Source organism: Buteo buteo, chromosome 2 (genome assembly GCF_964188355.1).
Source record: "Buteo buteo chromosome 2, bButBut1.hap1.1, whole genome shotgun sequence".
In the NCBI taxonomy this organism is placed as follows: Eukaryota; Metazoa; Chordata; class Aves; order Accipitriformes; family Accipitridae; genus Buteo; species Buteo buteo.
The window spans coordinates 70,071,210-70,086,179 of NC_134172.1; the positions used below are offsets into that span (position 1 = coordinate 70,071,210).

Here is a 14,970-nt window from a genome sequence, read left to right on the forward strand (position 1 = left end):
CATGAAACAGAAAGGATTTTTGCATAGGAAGGAACAGAAGGATCAGAACCCGATGGCAGCACAATGGTTTCTTGTTGCTAATCAAAGCCAGGACTCTCATTCTAAAAAGTGGGAAAAATACCTTTTGCTGTTTGAAGGCTTTTCTTCCCTGTTAAGATAAATAGCTACAGCAGACTTCTCTGAATGGCAAATTTGAACTTCATACTTGAACACTCTAGTGCTACACAAATACTAGTTTTAGATACAAATTGTACTGGGTAATTTGATTAATCAATGATACCTTATCAGTAAGTCTATGTGCTATGTGCTTTTCCGACTGAGTTGGTTTCATGAGCCGTTTGTTGTGTTAGGGGTGGGGTTTTTTCCCCTTTTACCAATGAACAATGACCAGGTGCTTAGAAGCTGTGTCAGACACTTATAATGCCAAGTGTTATGACAGATGAAATACTATATGTGCTGTTACAGAAGCAGGAGTGTTTCAAATTATTTTTACATTGAAATTCTGATTGTTAGGCCTTAGTGTTTTTTATCTTCAAATCAATTCAGAACCATGAAATAACTTGTGCTCAAAATATTCCCAAATTAGCACCATTTGCTGATAAGAAAATATGACAGAGGAAAAAGGATTTGCCAGAGTCCAGGTGGATTTTTCTTTTCAATGTTTTTTATTCTAAATGGACACAAGATGTGTATTTGTCTAAATCTGTGGTTTCTCATCTAAAAATCTCAGTATTTCAGTCTGCAAATGTCTACTGGAATACGAAAATTTCTAATGCTAACAGATAGCCAAGGCCTGGATTTGAAAAGCAGTCTACACCTTTGCAAATGCCATGGACAAGATCAGACAATGCAGGAACTGTTCACACTATCTCCTGTCAAATACAGCTTCTGCAGCCAAATGGGGCTGGACTGGGAAGGGCTGCCTTGTCCCCCTCAGAGGGAGGCTCTCCTGTAACTCTAGGCACCACTGCTTCATCTTTTACAAGTCCCTTTGTAAAAGATATTTCTTTTTTTGTCAGAGCTTGATTGGGAAAAAAAGTTTCTAGGGTCCAGAACAATTTTCAGCCAGTATTTATCCCTGACTCCTTGTACTCCTTTTTCTCCTTGTGGCTATATTTATTTTTAGGTTGAACTGTCTTTACCATTCTCTTTATTATCTTCTTATAAAGACATCAGTTGTACTTGTGTCTTAGGCTAAATAAATCAAGCTCTCCTGGCCTTATCTTACAGAATTGTATCCACTTTATTGATACCATTTTAGTATCTTTCCTCAACATCTAGCTACTGAAATTTCACTTAATTATTTGGCCTCTGCACAGTGGCTTGACTACTTCTCCATCCCAACTGGAAATTTTTCTCCTAGTGCAGGCTGAGCTTTCACAATTCTATCAAATTGCATCTGACTCATCTTGTGACAAACTCTATGACCAAGGGCCTTTTATTATCAATTAACAAGAAATATAGCAAAATACTTTGTTTAATCTTCAAGTGCATGAGCTAATATTTGTACTGTAAAACTTCATCCCATTCATTTCATCCCATTCAGTGTTCCAAGTCTTCTAGGGGTTTTTTTGTGCGTGCACCCTGCTCCTCCTCTAGATTAGTGCCTCCCAACTTAACATCAACACCAGCCTTATAGTATCTGTTTCAGTGATTAATGAAAATGCTAAGCAAATTCAGTTACAAGACTAATATATAAGAAAGTGCACTTGCATCTGCTGCCCAACCCCCAATTTCTTTTCAGTGTTGCCTTCTTTCCTTTAGCCAGGTGCTTACACACCTCATCATCATGCTGCTAGTTTCCATTTTCTCCATCTCGACTGTGTCTTCCATATTTTCCACATTTCCAGTCTATCAGATGCTCAGGATCTATGAAACCTGCACTTGCTCGGTTGCGGGAAGCCCAATTCTTACTTTGCTTTTTAGCCATGGAAATTCTGCAGACCTGATCTATTTTCTTTACTTGCAGGCTGGCTTGTGCATTGCCCTCTTATTTTCCACTTGAACCTGTTTTTTCCAGCACTGAATTTAAACCCTGCAATTTTACAGCACCAAAGCAGTTTTTCTTTTCTACTTTAATAGGAAGTCTTCAGTGAATCTACATCTGTAGCCAACACTGCACAAACAGGAAGACTTTAGCACTACACTGCCAGTTTGAGCTGATATCAAAAACAACTTTTCCCTTACAGTTTAAACTTCCAACACCTCATAGCTCCATACAAATATCAGAACTTAAACTGTTCAACAGAACTTAGAGAGCTAAGGAACTAAAGGGTATAACAGAAAAAGATCATACCTTCTTTCCTTATAATATAAACCAACTTTTAATAATAAAAACTTCTATCATGTTTTCAATGAGAATAACATATACAGTTCAATGTAAAACAGTGCACAGTGTAAATGCCCTTAGATACTCTTCTATGCATCTTTATGCAGTGACTGCGTAAGTGTGGGCCAGGATCCTCTCCAGGCTGTAAATTGCTGCAGTTCCGCTGAACACAGCTGATGTAGACAAAGCGATGATCTTGGCCTATGGGTTTTTTTTTTTATTTTTGGGTGCTCCTACAGTTCTTACAATACTAAGTACATTTTAAGTAAGTTGAGGATTCAGTAAAGAAACATCCATTTCTTCTTCAAACAGCAAATGGCAAGAATCTTCCAAAATTAACAAAAAGTGCATTGAAATAATGATCTGCTCATCTGGCTGCAGTACAAAATGGATACTCAGTAACAAACCCCTGTATCCAACAGCTGGCAAGTGATGGGTTGTCCAGGTTCCCTGCAACAGGTTGCTGTAGGTCAGAGGAAACAGTTAAAAGTAAGACAGTAAAAAACCCATGTTCCTTCCCCAAAATTACTTCAGTTTGTGAGTGAAGAAAAAAGAAATTTAAAAATTGAGACAAAATTCAGAACAATCTGCATCCCCAAACTTTGTCATAAGCCATTTTGTGTTGAAGTGTAGATTAAAAAAATTACGAGACCTTCATATCCAAATGGAAAAAGTCTTAATTTTAGTTTTTGAGTCGGTTTGGATGTTAATGAAAAAAAATTAAGCCAGCTAAAGAACAAACAACATCAGAAATAAAAACCCCAAATCTTTATTTTCTAGAATATACATCACTGCAAAGCGCTTCTGGATCTCCTAACTATGAATTGTTTTAAATGAGGCTGTGGAGAAACAGAGGAATGGTAAGTTTCCTATACACCCTTCTAGTGACACCTGCCATGACTGAAATTTGTGAGGGATGGGTGGTCATATTAAGGCACTCACTCCAAAAGAACATTATTTCTGTCCTGAGACTGCTGACATGTTTCAATTAGTTTCAGCCAGTAATGTGGAAAAAATTACTGTGCTTAGGATAATACTGACAGAATGGAGAACAATTTTTCAAACAAGAAAAAATAAAGTACATTATATACACGATTCCTTTTTTCTTTTAACTTAAAAGCATCCCTAATACATCTTAATAACTGTATTAAAGACTACTTAAATATTGAATGATTTTAAATAATGTAGATTTTTTTCAGTAAACTGGGAGTAGCTGTGTAATTGCCAGCATATTGGTCCCATTTTAAACAATATAATTTTTATTTAAATCTTGTATATATAATAACATGATCGAAAACACATATTCCACTCCACATAAATAAGTATAGTTCTTCTGACCTGTTTTAAAAACTACATCTGTTCAAATAATCAGATTATAAGACTGTATTTTTCCTTTGTAAAGTTTCCTTTAAAATCCTTCACTCCCAATCTCTCCTCTTAAATAGTACTGTATTTCCAGAGTACATAATAGGGCATTAGCAAAAAGAGTTAATCAAAAACCTGAAAGCTACAGTAAGTAAAATGAAGTAATGTTAAGAAGTATTATGGAATGTACACTCTGCAGCATAGAGAGATTGGTTCTCACTGGGCTGAAGTGGAAAATTACTCCAGAAGAAATTCTTTGTGTTCATATTTGAATAAACCATAGATTGTGCTATTCGTTGTTCAAAAGTGCAGGTCAGTTAATGAAAAAGTGGTGTTTATGAAGGTACTGCTCAAGGATGCTGACCAAAATTATGCTGGCAATTAAACGGATGCCAGATGCAGTACAGGGAGAGAGATATGTGTCATTCTGGATTTTCTTAACCAATCCATATCTTGAAGTCCACAACTTTTAGGAGGCAGCACAAACAAGTCATCAGGAAAACTGCGCTCTCTTGAAATACGGTTGTCACTTTTCCAGGCATCTAGCAAATGGCAGTAACATCCATCTTAACTCTGTGGTGGTTGTTTCAAGAATTTCTTCAAGAAGTCAAAGCAATACAGGAATCCCTGCACGTGCTGCAGGAGTTCAAAGGCAGATTCTTGGTGCCTGGGTCCAGCAGGTTCATATCCTACTAAACCAGAGCAATATCTCGTCCTCTCTTGATTCAGCACCATCAGTGTCAGTTAGAGTGGGTCCTCAGACAGGGCTGCTCATAGCTGAATGCTTTAACAATGCTGCAATGTTGGTGCCTCTCTCACTTTTATAAATCCCCATCTGTAGGTGGCTGGCACAACCTATAGAGTCTTTAAGGCAGATGAAGAGTAAGGTATTAAATATCATAAGGTTGATACATAAAGTTACCGGCACAGTATATGAGAGTCAACTTCTCCTTTATCATTCTGCAAGCTTTAGAGGTAATCCAGTATCAAGAATACCACTATTTTTAATTTTAATAATTGAAAATTTATAAGTGCCACTAGTGATTTATTAACTAAAGTATTTACATTCATCATTTAAATACTATTTGAGACTTTCCATCACTGCCTTTTAACTTTGGCCCAATTTGGGTCTTCAACAGCCCCTTCTCTCTTTCTCTTTTTCTTTTGTTCTAAATCCAGTTCAGCATTTTTCCTGAACAAGAGGGTTCACCCCTCATACAGATTGGGATACCAAACAGATAAAAGAACTTATTTGGTTGTTAGCATGGTTTAACAAACTTTAAAATTAGTAATCATGTTTTCAGAGAAATTTTTTTAATCACAAGATCAGCAAATTGAGGCCAGTGGTTAAACCTAAGCGCATCTTGACTGTCATTCATATATATGACCGTTTGTGGTAGCTTTGTTTTGGCTTTTTCTACTTTACATTTGCATAAACTCAAGTCTTTTACAACTTCTCTTTCAAGACTGCTACTACAGAGTTTGACAAACATCAATGCTAGGAAATAAAATCCTGAGATTTAACATTAATTCACCAGCTCTCTTTTTAACTTTGCTCAGTTTTATTTCACATTATGATGATGGAACCCAGTAGGAACACATGTATCTGAACTTTATTGCCCTGAAATAATCCAAGTAAACAGTCCTGGAGTTTGTCACTGTGATTTAGAGTGTACACGAAAGAAGAAAAATGCCTTAGCTTACGATTTGTTTGTAAAGCTGTTCCTTTTTGAACATAGCATGCTGTTATGGTCATAAAAACGGAACCAAAGTAACGTACAGCCATTAATAAGGCAAAACAACCATGCTGCTCAAACACTGGTGTATGACACTGGGGACATGGTACAAGGGCCAACACTGATTATTGTTTTATTCCTTTTTGAAATAGCAATTACAATCCAACAGAAGGATAAGGTTCTAAATGCAAAATATTCTTTTTAAGGTCTTTGAGAAAATAAACCAAGGCCAGACTGTTAGAGTAAGCATCGTCACAGTCTCTAAAGTTTAAAATAATTTCCCATAAAAATTTTGAGGAGCAGATAGGAAGAAAAAAAAAAAAAAGAAAAGAGTCAGGGCTTGTTTAGACTAACTCAGAAGTCTTAATAGGTGAATAAGATACCAGTGTTTTAAGGAAGTCTTCTTGACACTGAACTGATATGTTCTTTGGAGGACCCTAGCACTAGCAAATACACTCACTCTGTCTGAAAGGATGGCATAGACTTTACTGGATCTTTTCTGGTGCTGATTCCTGCATGCCAGAACTGTTTTGCCTTCATGTAAACAATGACATTAACAAGAGCAGAATCAGAAGTTTCTCTGATGTTTGTACAGACTGATTCTGTATATATTGCCATCTAAACCATGAGCATTTGTTACTACCATTGTGGGAAAATGCTGTGTGACAGTTTATTAAAGAATATTCTCTTCTCTCTGATACATGAAATTGGAGGCAATTGGCCAGAAAGAGATACTTTTCTTAAAATTAAAGGTATTCTTATCCTGCAGAGAGAGATGATGAACATCTCTAGCTCCCATTAGGTGGAGTAGGATTCACAAATGTACAGTGCTTTTCAAAGTTGTCTTCTAGACAAAAACATATATAACCCTGGGCAACTCATCTTCCTTAGCGCTGCATTACTGTATGGTTACTCTGACTTGAAGTGCTTGCTCTTAAATGTGCTCTGCCATAACTAAACAGTCAAGCTCTTCTAAGCACACAATAATATTAGCCTTTGAATTATCTTTGCATATCTGCAGTCAGATTTGCTATTCAGGAATTTTTCTTTCTAAGCATTCCACAGATGGCTGTCAATCACTAGCTTTGCCAAGTCACAGCAACTGTCCACAAAAGACCCTTCTCTCTGAGCAGTTATGTTTTATTCGGAAAGTGCAGAAACCTTTGAAGTTAATGATCTGCAAATCGTAAGCAGCAAAGCTGATTACAGTGCACTTAGTTTAGTACAGTGAGAAAGAAGAACAGGAATTTTTTCTTTTTTTCCACTACTGCTACTAAGGAGATCTTTGGTTCTAACAGGAACTCCACAACTGTTACAGAAACATAAAACCAGCACTCAGATAAAAAACATAACACATAATAACCTACCGAGGTGCACACTGTGGCATTTGGTCCATCACTTTCAGATTCTTGGCAGAGATTTCAACCCTTGGTCCCTAAGGAAACAGAGAATTTATGGTACTGACAGTATTGATAAAGCACCTGATCCTTAGGGGAAAATATTATAATGGGAGGATGGTTTCTATTTGAGAATCCATTAACTACTTTTAGAAGATTTGGAATCCATTGGATGGATACATTAGTCATCTGTGTTTACTTAAAAGATGGAATTAGTCCCAAAGCACTTTACAAGCACTGCTGTCTAGCACTAGGGAATTTCTACTATTTAACACTGTGATTGAGACTTCATTTTTTTATTTACAGAAATTGTCTTAAATATACTAGATAGTCTCTACTTTCTAACCATCAAGGCACACACTTTAAATAATGTACACTGAGGCATTTATTTTAATTGCTGTAATGGCTGTACGTGCAAAAGTTAATTTGTTCCTGTCAAATGTATGTGTAGCTATTCAGACATTGATAGAAGTTTGGCAATATGGGTTTGTAGCACACAAAATACAGTGCCACATCAAAATAAACTGGTGTTTGTACAATGATGTTGCTGGAATGAAAGTGGTGGCATGCAGCAGACATACATCCAAATACCTACTTGCTTTCGCATGATGTCTGTAGCTTGCATGATACACTTGGGCAAAAGTCCATGACTTCGAGCCAGTATGGCTGCTTGCTCTAGGGACACACTCAATGTACTTCTGAACATGGGAACAAGAGATATTAAAATCACAGATCACATCTAAAAATGTATAAATAGGTATGTACAGGATATTTACCTGTTAAATATGACTTCCGTTAGCTAGTGTTCTTATATTTACTTTTTTAGTTCTTTCACTTACGAAACTATAAAATGACCTCAGTCCTGCATTTCCAGTCTCATTACACCTAGGTACTGCAATTATTTGAGTCTCCAGCATCATTACTACAAGGCTATGTTTCACTGCTCTCCTGCAGTCTCTCCATTCATATAAAGTTCTTCTGCATTCATATAAAGTTATTCACAAATGAATCTTATCTTTACTCAATGGTTTTGAGACACTGGAAGAACAGTGCTGTGTTTGGAATCGATGCTTGCACACACCAAGATTCTAAAGCTATTTTTGAGCAACGTCCTACATTTTCAGTGTGCGTTTGAAGACAATGTTGGCTGAAAGTAACATGCAATAAGATTGCTCAGTTGCATTGGTTGATGCACTAAAACATAAAAAAGTTTGTGTGTCAATACTAATTATTAACAAAAGTATTAAAAGTCACAACCTATCCTAAAATAAAGATGGCAGTAGATTTAGGTCCTTAATACATTCCCTTACAATCTACCTTTCCATTGCTTTGAACAGAATCAAATATATTGCTCAAATCTCTAGAAAGGACAAAAATTCTCATCGCAGCAGTAAAACACAGGTTTTAAAAATCTCACCTCTGCATCCCAGTGCCACACATTGTAATCTGACAGGCTCCAAGTCGATAACAGAGCTCAGAGGATATAGGTAGCAGGCCAGCTCCTGAGGTGTTACTGCTAGAATAGCCTGACTGGGTTGGTTTTGTATTAATGAAAGACTTCATCAGCCTGCAAAGCTCATCCATTGCATTAATGGGGCGAATAAGCTAAACAAAGCAATAAAAAAATGCATCAGTGGTATACTTACACCTTCAGTTATAAAGACATTTACAGTTCTTTATCCTATGTCTAAGCACAATAATCTAAACAAGGGTGACTGCCACACAGTAACAACTATTTAGAATATATATGAACTTTAGAGTGGGAAAATACAATTACTTAGGCTTGGGGCAATTTTTTCCAATTATTACAAAACACATAAGCTGTTTACAATGTATATTACAATTGCAAAGATAGTCTCTGATTTTGTCTTCCCTGCAGTAGTATTTAATGCCTTACATGCATATATTCACGTCTGTCACCTGTCACAGTTAGACAGACTGCCTTTACATGAGATGCTGGGAAGTACTATTTTTGTGTTGTTTTCTTCTGTAACTGTGAACAAAGCGTAACTTGTAAATTGAACGATTGTTCATTTTCATGCATCTGTGGGAAAAGAAAATTAATTCATTCTGTCTAACATCAGATACCGTATTTAGCAGGGGCAGTCAGGGTGATATGGAGTCTTATTAGTGCCTAAGTTAGGGGTTTTGTGTCTACCTGGGTTCTACACATTTTCTTTGAAACAAAGGAACTGTAGCCAAGCTTCAGAGAAATTCAGATAACTTCTTTAGGGTAGGGAACATTTTTTAAATGACATTTGGGTTTGTACAGGTCTGCCATATGGGTATCCCATGACTGGGATTTTAGAGATGTAGAAATAATATTTCTATGAGATAGTTTATTGCAGAAATAAACATAATAACAATACCTGGTCAATCTTCACTGCAGTAGTATTGGAATCAGTGGGCAAGTTTGATCTCTCTAGGTAAAATGTCCTGCAAAAAGGCCAGCAAGGACTACATTAGTTGGTGTGTCACATTTCAAGCACATATATGTATACTATCTTGTCTAAAACATTTGAGAAAGCTATGCTAAAAAGCTTCAAGATCTGCTTTTTTATTGAACCATTTTGATTGCAGTAATTTACAGAGGCTGTACTAAAATATTCCAACCCTCCCTTTTTTATGTAATTTTAGCTCTGCACAAAGTTCTGAAGTCAAATTAGATGGGAATTTCATACGGTACAGTGCACTACTTCAGAACGAGCTTAACTGTGGGAAGAAAATTAACAGGTTTCCCACACAATGAGAATCTCCAAAAATCATATTTGTACAAGAAACCATCAGGAATGGAATCTCTTTTTCATTAAATTTTAAGGTCCTTAGCAAGGAACGCTCTTTTCAATGTGTTTTAAGGCAAGGAAGAAGCATGAAATACCTGAGTTTACGGTAATATTGCTGCACTTTTTCAAGTGAAATACCATTAATTTGCTGTGGAAGTTCTTCTAGAGATGAGCCAGCTGGTTGTGATTGCCCCTCCATACTCTCCAGAGCTGAAGAAGAAAACATTTTACTAAACCTATGTTATTAGTTTTCTTTTCATTCATTTATTTATCTCTATATCATCTCACTGCTCAGCAAATGACTGTTGGATCATGTCAAGGCTGATTCTGTTACTGCATAAATTTAATGCATTTCCCAGCATGGGAATATAGTGGTAGTATCATAAAGGTGAGCTTCACACAAAGCAGTTCTATCTAACAGCAATTACTCCCCACTAACACCCCCTTGAAGGAAATTTCCTGTATTGTATTTTGGTGTGAATATTTGGTTATCAAGTCAATTTCCAGCCCAGATGATTCTGTCATGGTGTATGCTTTTAAAAACACTTCTCTGTAGCCTGGGAACATCTCCTGATACCATACTAAATCAGATTGTGCATGTAGTCTAATATAATGTCTCTATGGCCTTTACAGGAAGGCATAAAAAAAGCCCCAAACAGGCATGTCTTGGCACATGACTGTGCCTTATTCTAAAATCTAGCACTTCCCAGGTCTTTCTAGAATAGAAACATCTGCTTCTTAAATATGCCTGTAGTTCTCAGCTGCACTATGTTAAGACCTTCATGGTCATTCTTTATTTTGAATCTTTCAGCATCACCAGTTAGCTTATTTTTCTCAAGAAAGCTTTTTATAGACACCTTTTGTAAAGAGCACCGTGTGCAGTTTCAAGCTTCCCCCATTCTGAAACCGAGAAGGCAGTTTGGAGAAGTAGTAGCTGTCAAGATAAAAGATAACCTTCAAGGCCTGACGACTTCCTTCGATGTGGTAGAAAACATGAGCATCTGGAGAAATAAAGATAAAACACTTGCTGCTTTACCACAGCAGGAGCAATGCGAAACCATTGCTATCTGAGTTTATTAGATAATGACATTTCACATCACCATTAGATGAATAACGGAGAGCCTTTATTGAGAGAATGCAGGCTCTGAAATATTACACTTAAGAAGATACACAGTTAGCATGACCTAGCATAATGTTTGATGATAATACAATAAATGTGGTTAATAATTAAAATCCATCTTGTTTCATGGCATCTCATAGTCCGTAAACATGGAGAGAGATCTGGCAGGGTGGGACATAGGACACAGAAGAGCTGAGGAGGGCTAGTCCTTCTACCTTAGGTAATGTGGTGAATTACAAACATCTGTCAGGAACTGCTCATCATCTGTCATATCTCCCTGTGTGCAAAATCACACAGGTAAGGTACACTGGCACAGACCATAGTTACAAATCACAGAACATGCCACCAGCATCCCATGATGTCAGTCCTGCTTTTTATGCTGCGTTTTTGCAGTGGAACCTCAGGGAATGCAACAGTGCTTCAGAAAAGCTGCTCAGCGCTCTCCAGGTCTGACATGGTCTGCTAGATTTATAATCAGGGAGGATATTAATCTGTAAAACAAACAATAAAAAAAGAGCTTCAGAGAAACAGAGAATACTCACTTGCTACAAGACTTCCATCCAGCTGCTTGAAGTAGAAGGCAACTTTGTCCAGTTCAGTCAGAGTGACCTGGATGTCTTCCAGCATGGTACGCTCCTCCTTCTGTAAAGCAAAGAAACAGATATAAATAGGTTATAATCTGCCAGAAAGAGATCAATGGCAGGAAAGTATAGCTGTTATGTGCACGCTTTGATTCAGGAGACCTAGAGCAGAATGTGGAGCTTTCCATTAACTCCAACCCAGCCAGGTAATTACTAATGGCTCTGGAACTTTGTGATACAAGATAGGTACCCTTTGCTTAGATGTTACTTGATGTGATTCATAGAGAGTAGAGAAGTTTAAGGACTGAATAAGTTTGAAGGGATTTCTTTCTCCAACCTTTACTCTATACCTACAAATGTGAAGAACAGCCATGCATTCCATGCAATGTGAATAAATAGCAGTTACATATGCATATAATTTGGATTATATTGAAAAAAAAACCCCACACAATCTACAACATTTACAAAGTCCAAAAAAATGTCGCTTCTCTATAGTGTCAGAGCTACTTGTCTTTTTTATGCTCCTTTTTTCTTAACATTTTTACAGTTATGGCAGCTGTGGCTTATCTGTTCGTTGGGTGCAGAGGAACTATGTAAGACCAACTCCTCTCCTCCTTAGACATGGTGCCTCAAATACCAGCAGCACAATAGTGAGAGAGAGAGTGCAGTCTATCTATTCCATAAAAGTGTCCATGGTATGAACAAAAGCCTACATTTTCCTGTTGTCCCAACTCTTGAAATACTCAGAACTTCTTCACCTATTGGTTGAAATGTGTGTTTTAACCAGAAGATGGCAGGCCACACACGTGTCACCAACTGAGTAGTAAAACCTCCCTAAATGCAGCAGCATTGCTCCAAATACGAAGGCAGAGAGATTCCTATGGTGTTCTAGTGTGATACTGGGTCCAATATTTGTGACGAGATTAAAATGATGGGATATGGAATATTGGCACATGGTTGTCAGCAGCAGGAATCTCCAGAGGTTGCTGTAGTAGTGAGAGTCTAACATGCTGCTAGAAAGAAGGGGTCTGGCTGTGCTGTGAGTGGCAGAGAAGCATACAGGCAAGTGTGAGCAGACCCAAGGGTGCCACAATTCTTCATCTTACCACAGCAGGGGAGAGAAGAGACTGGTAGTTTAGTAAAACACCAGTGGCTGCTATCTGTTCCAGCCATTTTCTGCTGGCATCTCTGCTGCTCTCTTCGTATTCCCCATTGTTGTTGTATCGATAGTTGAGAGCAGCCAGTAACTGCTCTGAAAAGGTGCAAATAGCAGCCACAAGAGACTGACAGAAGATGGAATCACGTCTCAGCTGTAGCTCAGTATCTGCCAAAGAAGGGGAGAGAAACACAAAGAAGTCATGAGTATATGTCCTGGTTTCAGCTGGGATAGAGTTAACTGTCTTCCTAGTAGCTGGTACAGTGCTATGTTTTGAGTTCAGTATGTGAAGAATGTTGATAACACTGATGTTTTCAGTTGTTGCTCAGTAGTGTTTAGACTATGGTCAAGGATTTTTCAGCTTCTCATGCCCAGCCAGGGCACCTGACCCAAACTGGCCAACAGTGTATTCCATACCATGGGACGTCCCATCTAGTTTAGGAACCGGGAAGGATGGGGGAGGGATTCGCCGCTCGGGGACTGGCTGGGTGTCAGTCGGCGGGTGGTGAGCAATTGCCCTGCGCATCATTTGTACATTTCAATCCTTTTATTACTACTGCTGTCATTTTATTAGTGTTATCATTATCATTATTAGTTTCTTCTTTTCTGTTCTATTAAACCGTTCTTATCTCAACCCAGGAATTTTACTTCTTTTCCTGATTTTCTCCCCCATCCCTCTGGATGGGGGGGAGTGAGTGAGCGGCTGCATGGTGCTTAGTTGCTGGCTGGGGTTAAACCACGACAGTATACTTGTCTTTAATCTCACTGCCAAAGAAGCAGTTTGCGTGTGCGTGTGTGTGCATGACATTTGGCTTCTGCTGTAGCTTTCACAGACTTAACAGATAACCTCTTCTTGCTGTGTGACCTGGGTGTATAAATAAAGACAGCATAGCTGGAGTACATGCAAGTTGGAAAATTTTCTAGTACACTTGACTGTTTATTACTTCCTCTGCCATCTGCATGCTCATTCTTCTGACTGGGAAGAGCTATAACTCCTTAGTGCCATATCTGGATTGATTCCCTTCTTTTTTATGCTTACAGAAGCAAAAGAATTCTTGAAAGAAGGTCTCTGCCATTACTTCTCTCCTGGGCTATTAAGAGATTCATCTTCCCCCATCCATCTGCATTTTGTGGGCTTCCCATATGCTTAATGCATTAACTGGGCCTGCCCATACGGTACCAATTGGTTTATGTTTCCTGGGAGAATTTCCCCTGTGTTAACTTTCCTTCCAGTCCGCCTGCCAGGCAGCCACATGCTGGTCAAATCAACCTCGTCACACTTAAGGGGATTGCAGGCCAAAGAGGCACATGAATAAGTGACAAGCTACTTCCCAGGCACCCTGGGCTCCTCCAGCAGGCACTGCAGTACAGCAGTCTCTCATTGTCAAGGCAGCGTTCCCCAGAGAAAGAAGCTGAAAACATCACCCAGAGGCTTTGAAGATCTGGATTATTTTTATAAAGCACTGAACACAATAGACCGACTAATACACTCCAGGCCCTGGGCCATATTCTCAACTTAAAGGCAACCAGTCCTTCTAGAAGCACACCTCTGTACTGCTAGACGTAAGGCAAAGAGAGCTTAGGACTGCCCTCAAGGCAAGGGAATCCCTGGTGCCATAACCAGTTCAGTGCCATCTGCTCCTTCGTTCTGTCCAGACGATGTTCATGGAAATGCTGCAGGAGATGGGGCACAGGTAGAGACTTAGGGAGTCATTATATCTACTATCATTAAAACCAGCTTTTATGGACACTAGACTGACACCACAGGCTGGTTGGCACAGACTCATGGACCAGCCCTGGCAGGAGTTGACAAGTGACTTAGAGCCATACAAATCTCTCATCTTCATTCTATGAAGACTTGAGAATCAAGCCTGGCACAGTGAAATAACAACAGCCTATTCCAATTATTTATTACCTCATTTTCAAACAAAAGTACACCAAGTAGGTGTTTCAATTACAAAATGACTGCACATTCACTCCTGGGAAAGGCCTGTCCCTTGATCCGCGAGCACAATTTTGTGCATGGTTACAAATTAATGATGTCCACAGTGTATTTAGCTGCTGCCTGCACATTTAGGTTCTTAGTCTGCTCCTGGCTGTAATTTCAGTATATTTCAATCCTAACTCCTAACATGCCTGCTCTATTTGGAAAGATGACAGAGTCCACAGTCTCACAGAAAGTTATGCAATAGGTCTCATTTTTGCTGCATGTTCTCACCACAGCAGGAAACAGTAAAGGTCATCTGGGAAGGGGGATTGTACAAAGGAAAAAATGAACACAGTAAAAAAAAAACAACAAAAAACAGAGTGCTTGTGAAACACCAGTGACTAGCCAGGTAACACAAGCAGCCTCCAGTGAATTGAAATAATGTAAACTGAAGAAGAGATGTCAGATGCATGGAAAGGTTGCCCTAGATGCAGAGCATGAGAAATGTTAGCATAAAATGCCAGGGAAAAACCTAAATGCTAAGGAAAAACATAACATCCTGGTGTATGCACAAGC

General features: G+C 38.5%; 1 protein-coding gene across 2 annotated transcripts in view; it reads right to left on the reverse strand.

Moving 5' to 3' along the window:
- Nucleotides 1–505: 505 nt before the first annotated feature.
- PREX1 (phosphatidylinositol-3,4,5-trisphosphate dependent Rac exchange factor 1) overlaps nt 506–14,970 on the reverse strand; it is a 175,914-nt gene continuing 161,449 nt past the window's right edge. For both annotated transcript variants that reach the window (XM_075018909.1, XM_075018903.1), the window contains exons 32-40: nt 12,418–12,635; nt 11,273–11,372; nt 10,468–10,611; nt 9,706–9,820; nt 9,197–9,263; nt 8,245–8,432; nt 7,423–7,525; nt 6,798–6,865; nt 506–4,558 (exon numbers count right to left, since the gene is read on the reverse strand). In XM_075018909.1, the coding sequence (XP_074875010.1) occupies nt 4,516–4,558; nt 6,798–6,865; nt 7,423–7,525; nt 8,245–8,432; nt 9,197–9,263; nt 9,706–9,820; nt 10,468–10,611; nt 11,273–11,372; nt 12,418–12,635 (1,046 nt within the window). In that variant the 3' untranslated portion in view covers nt 506–4,515. The remainder of the gene's footprint in view (nt 4,559–6,797; nt 6,866–7,422; nt 7,526–8,244; nt 8,433–9,196; nt 9,264–9,705; nt 9,821–10,467; nt 10,612–11,272; nt 11,373–12,417; nt 12,636–14,970) is intronic.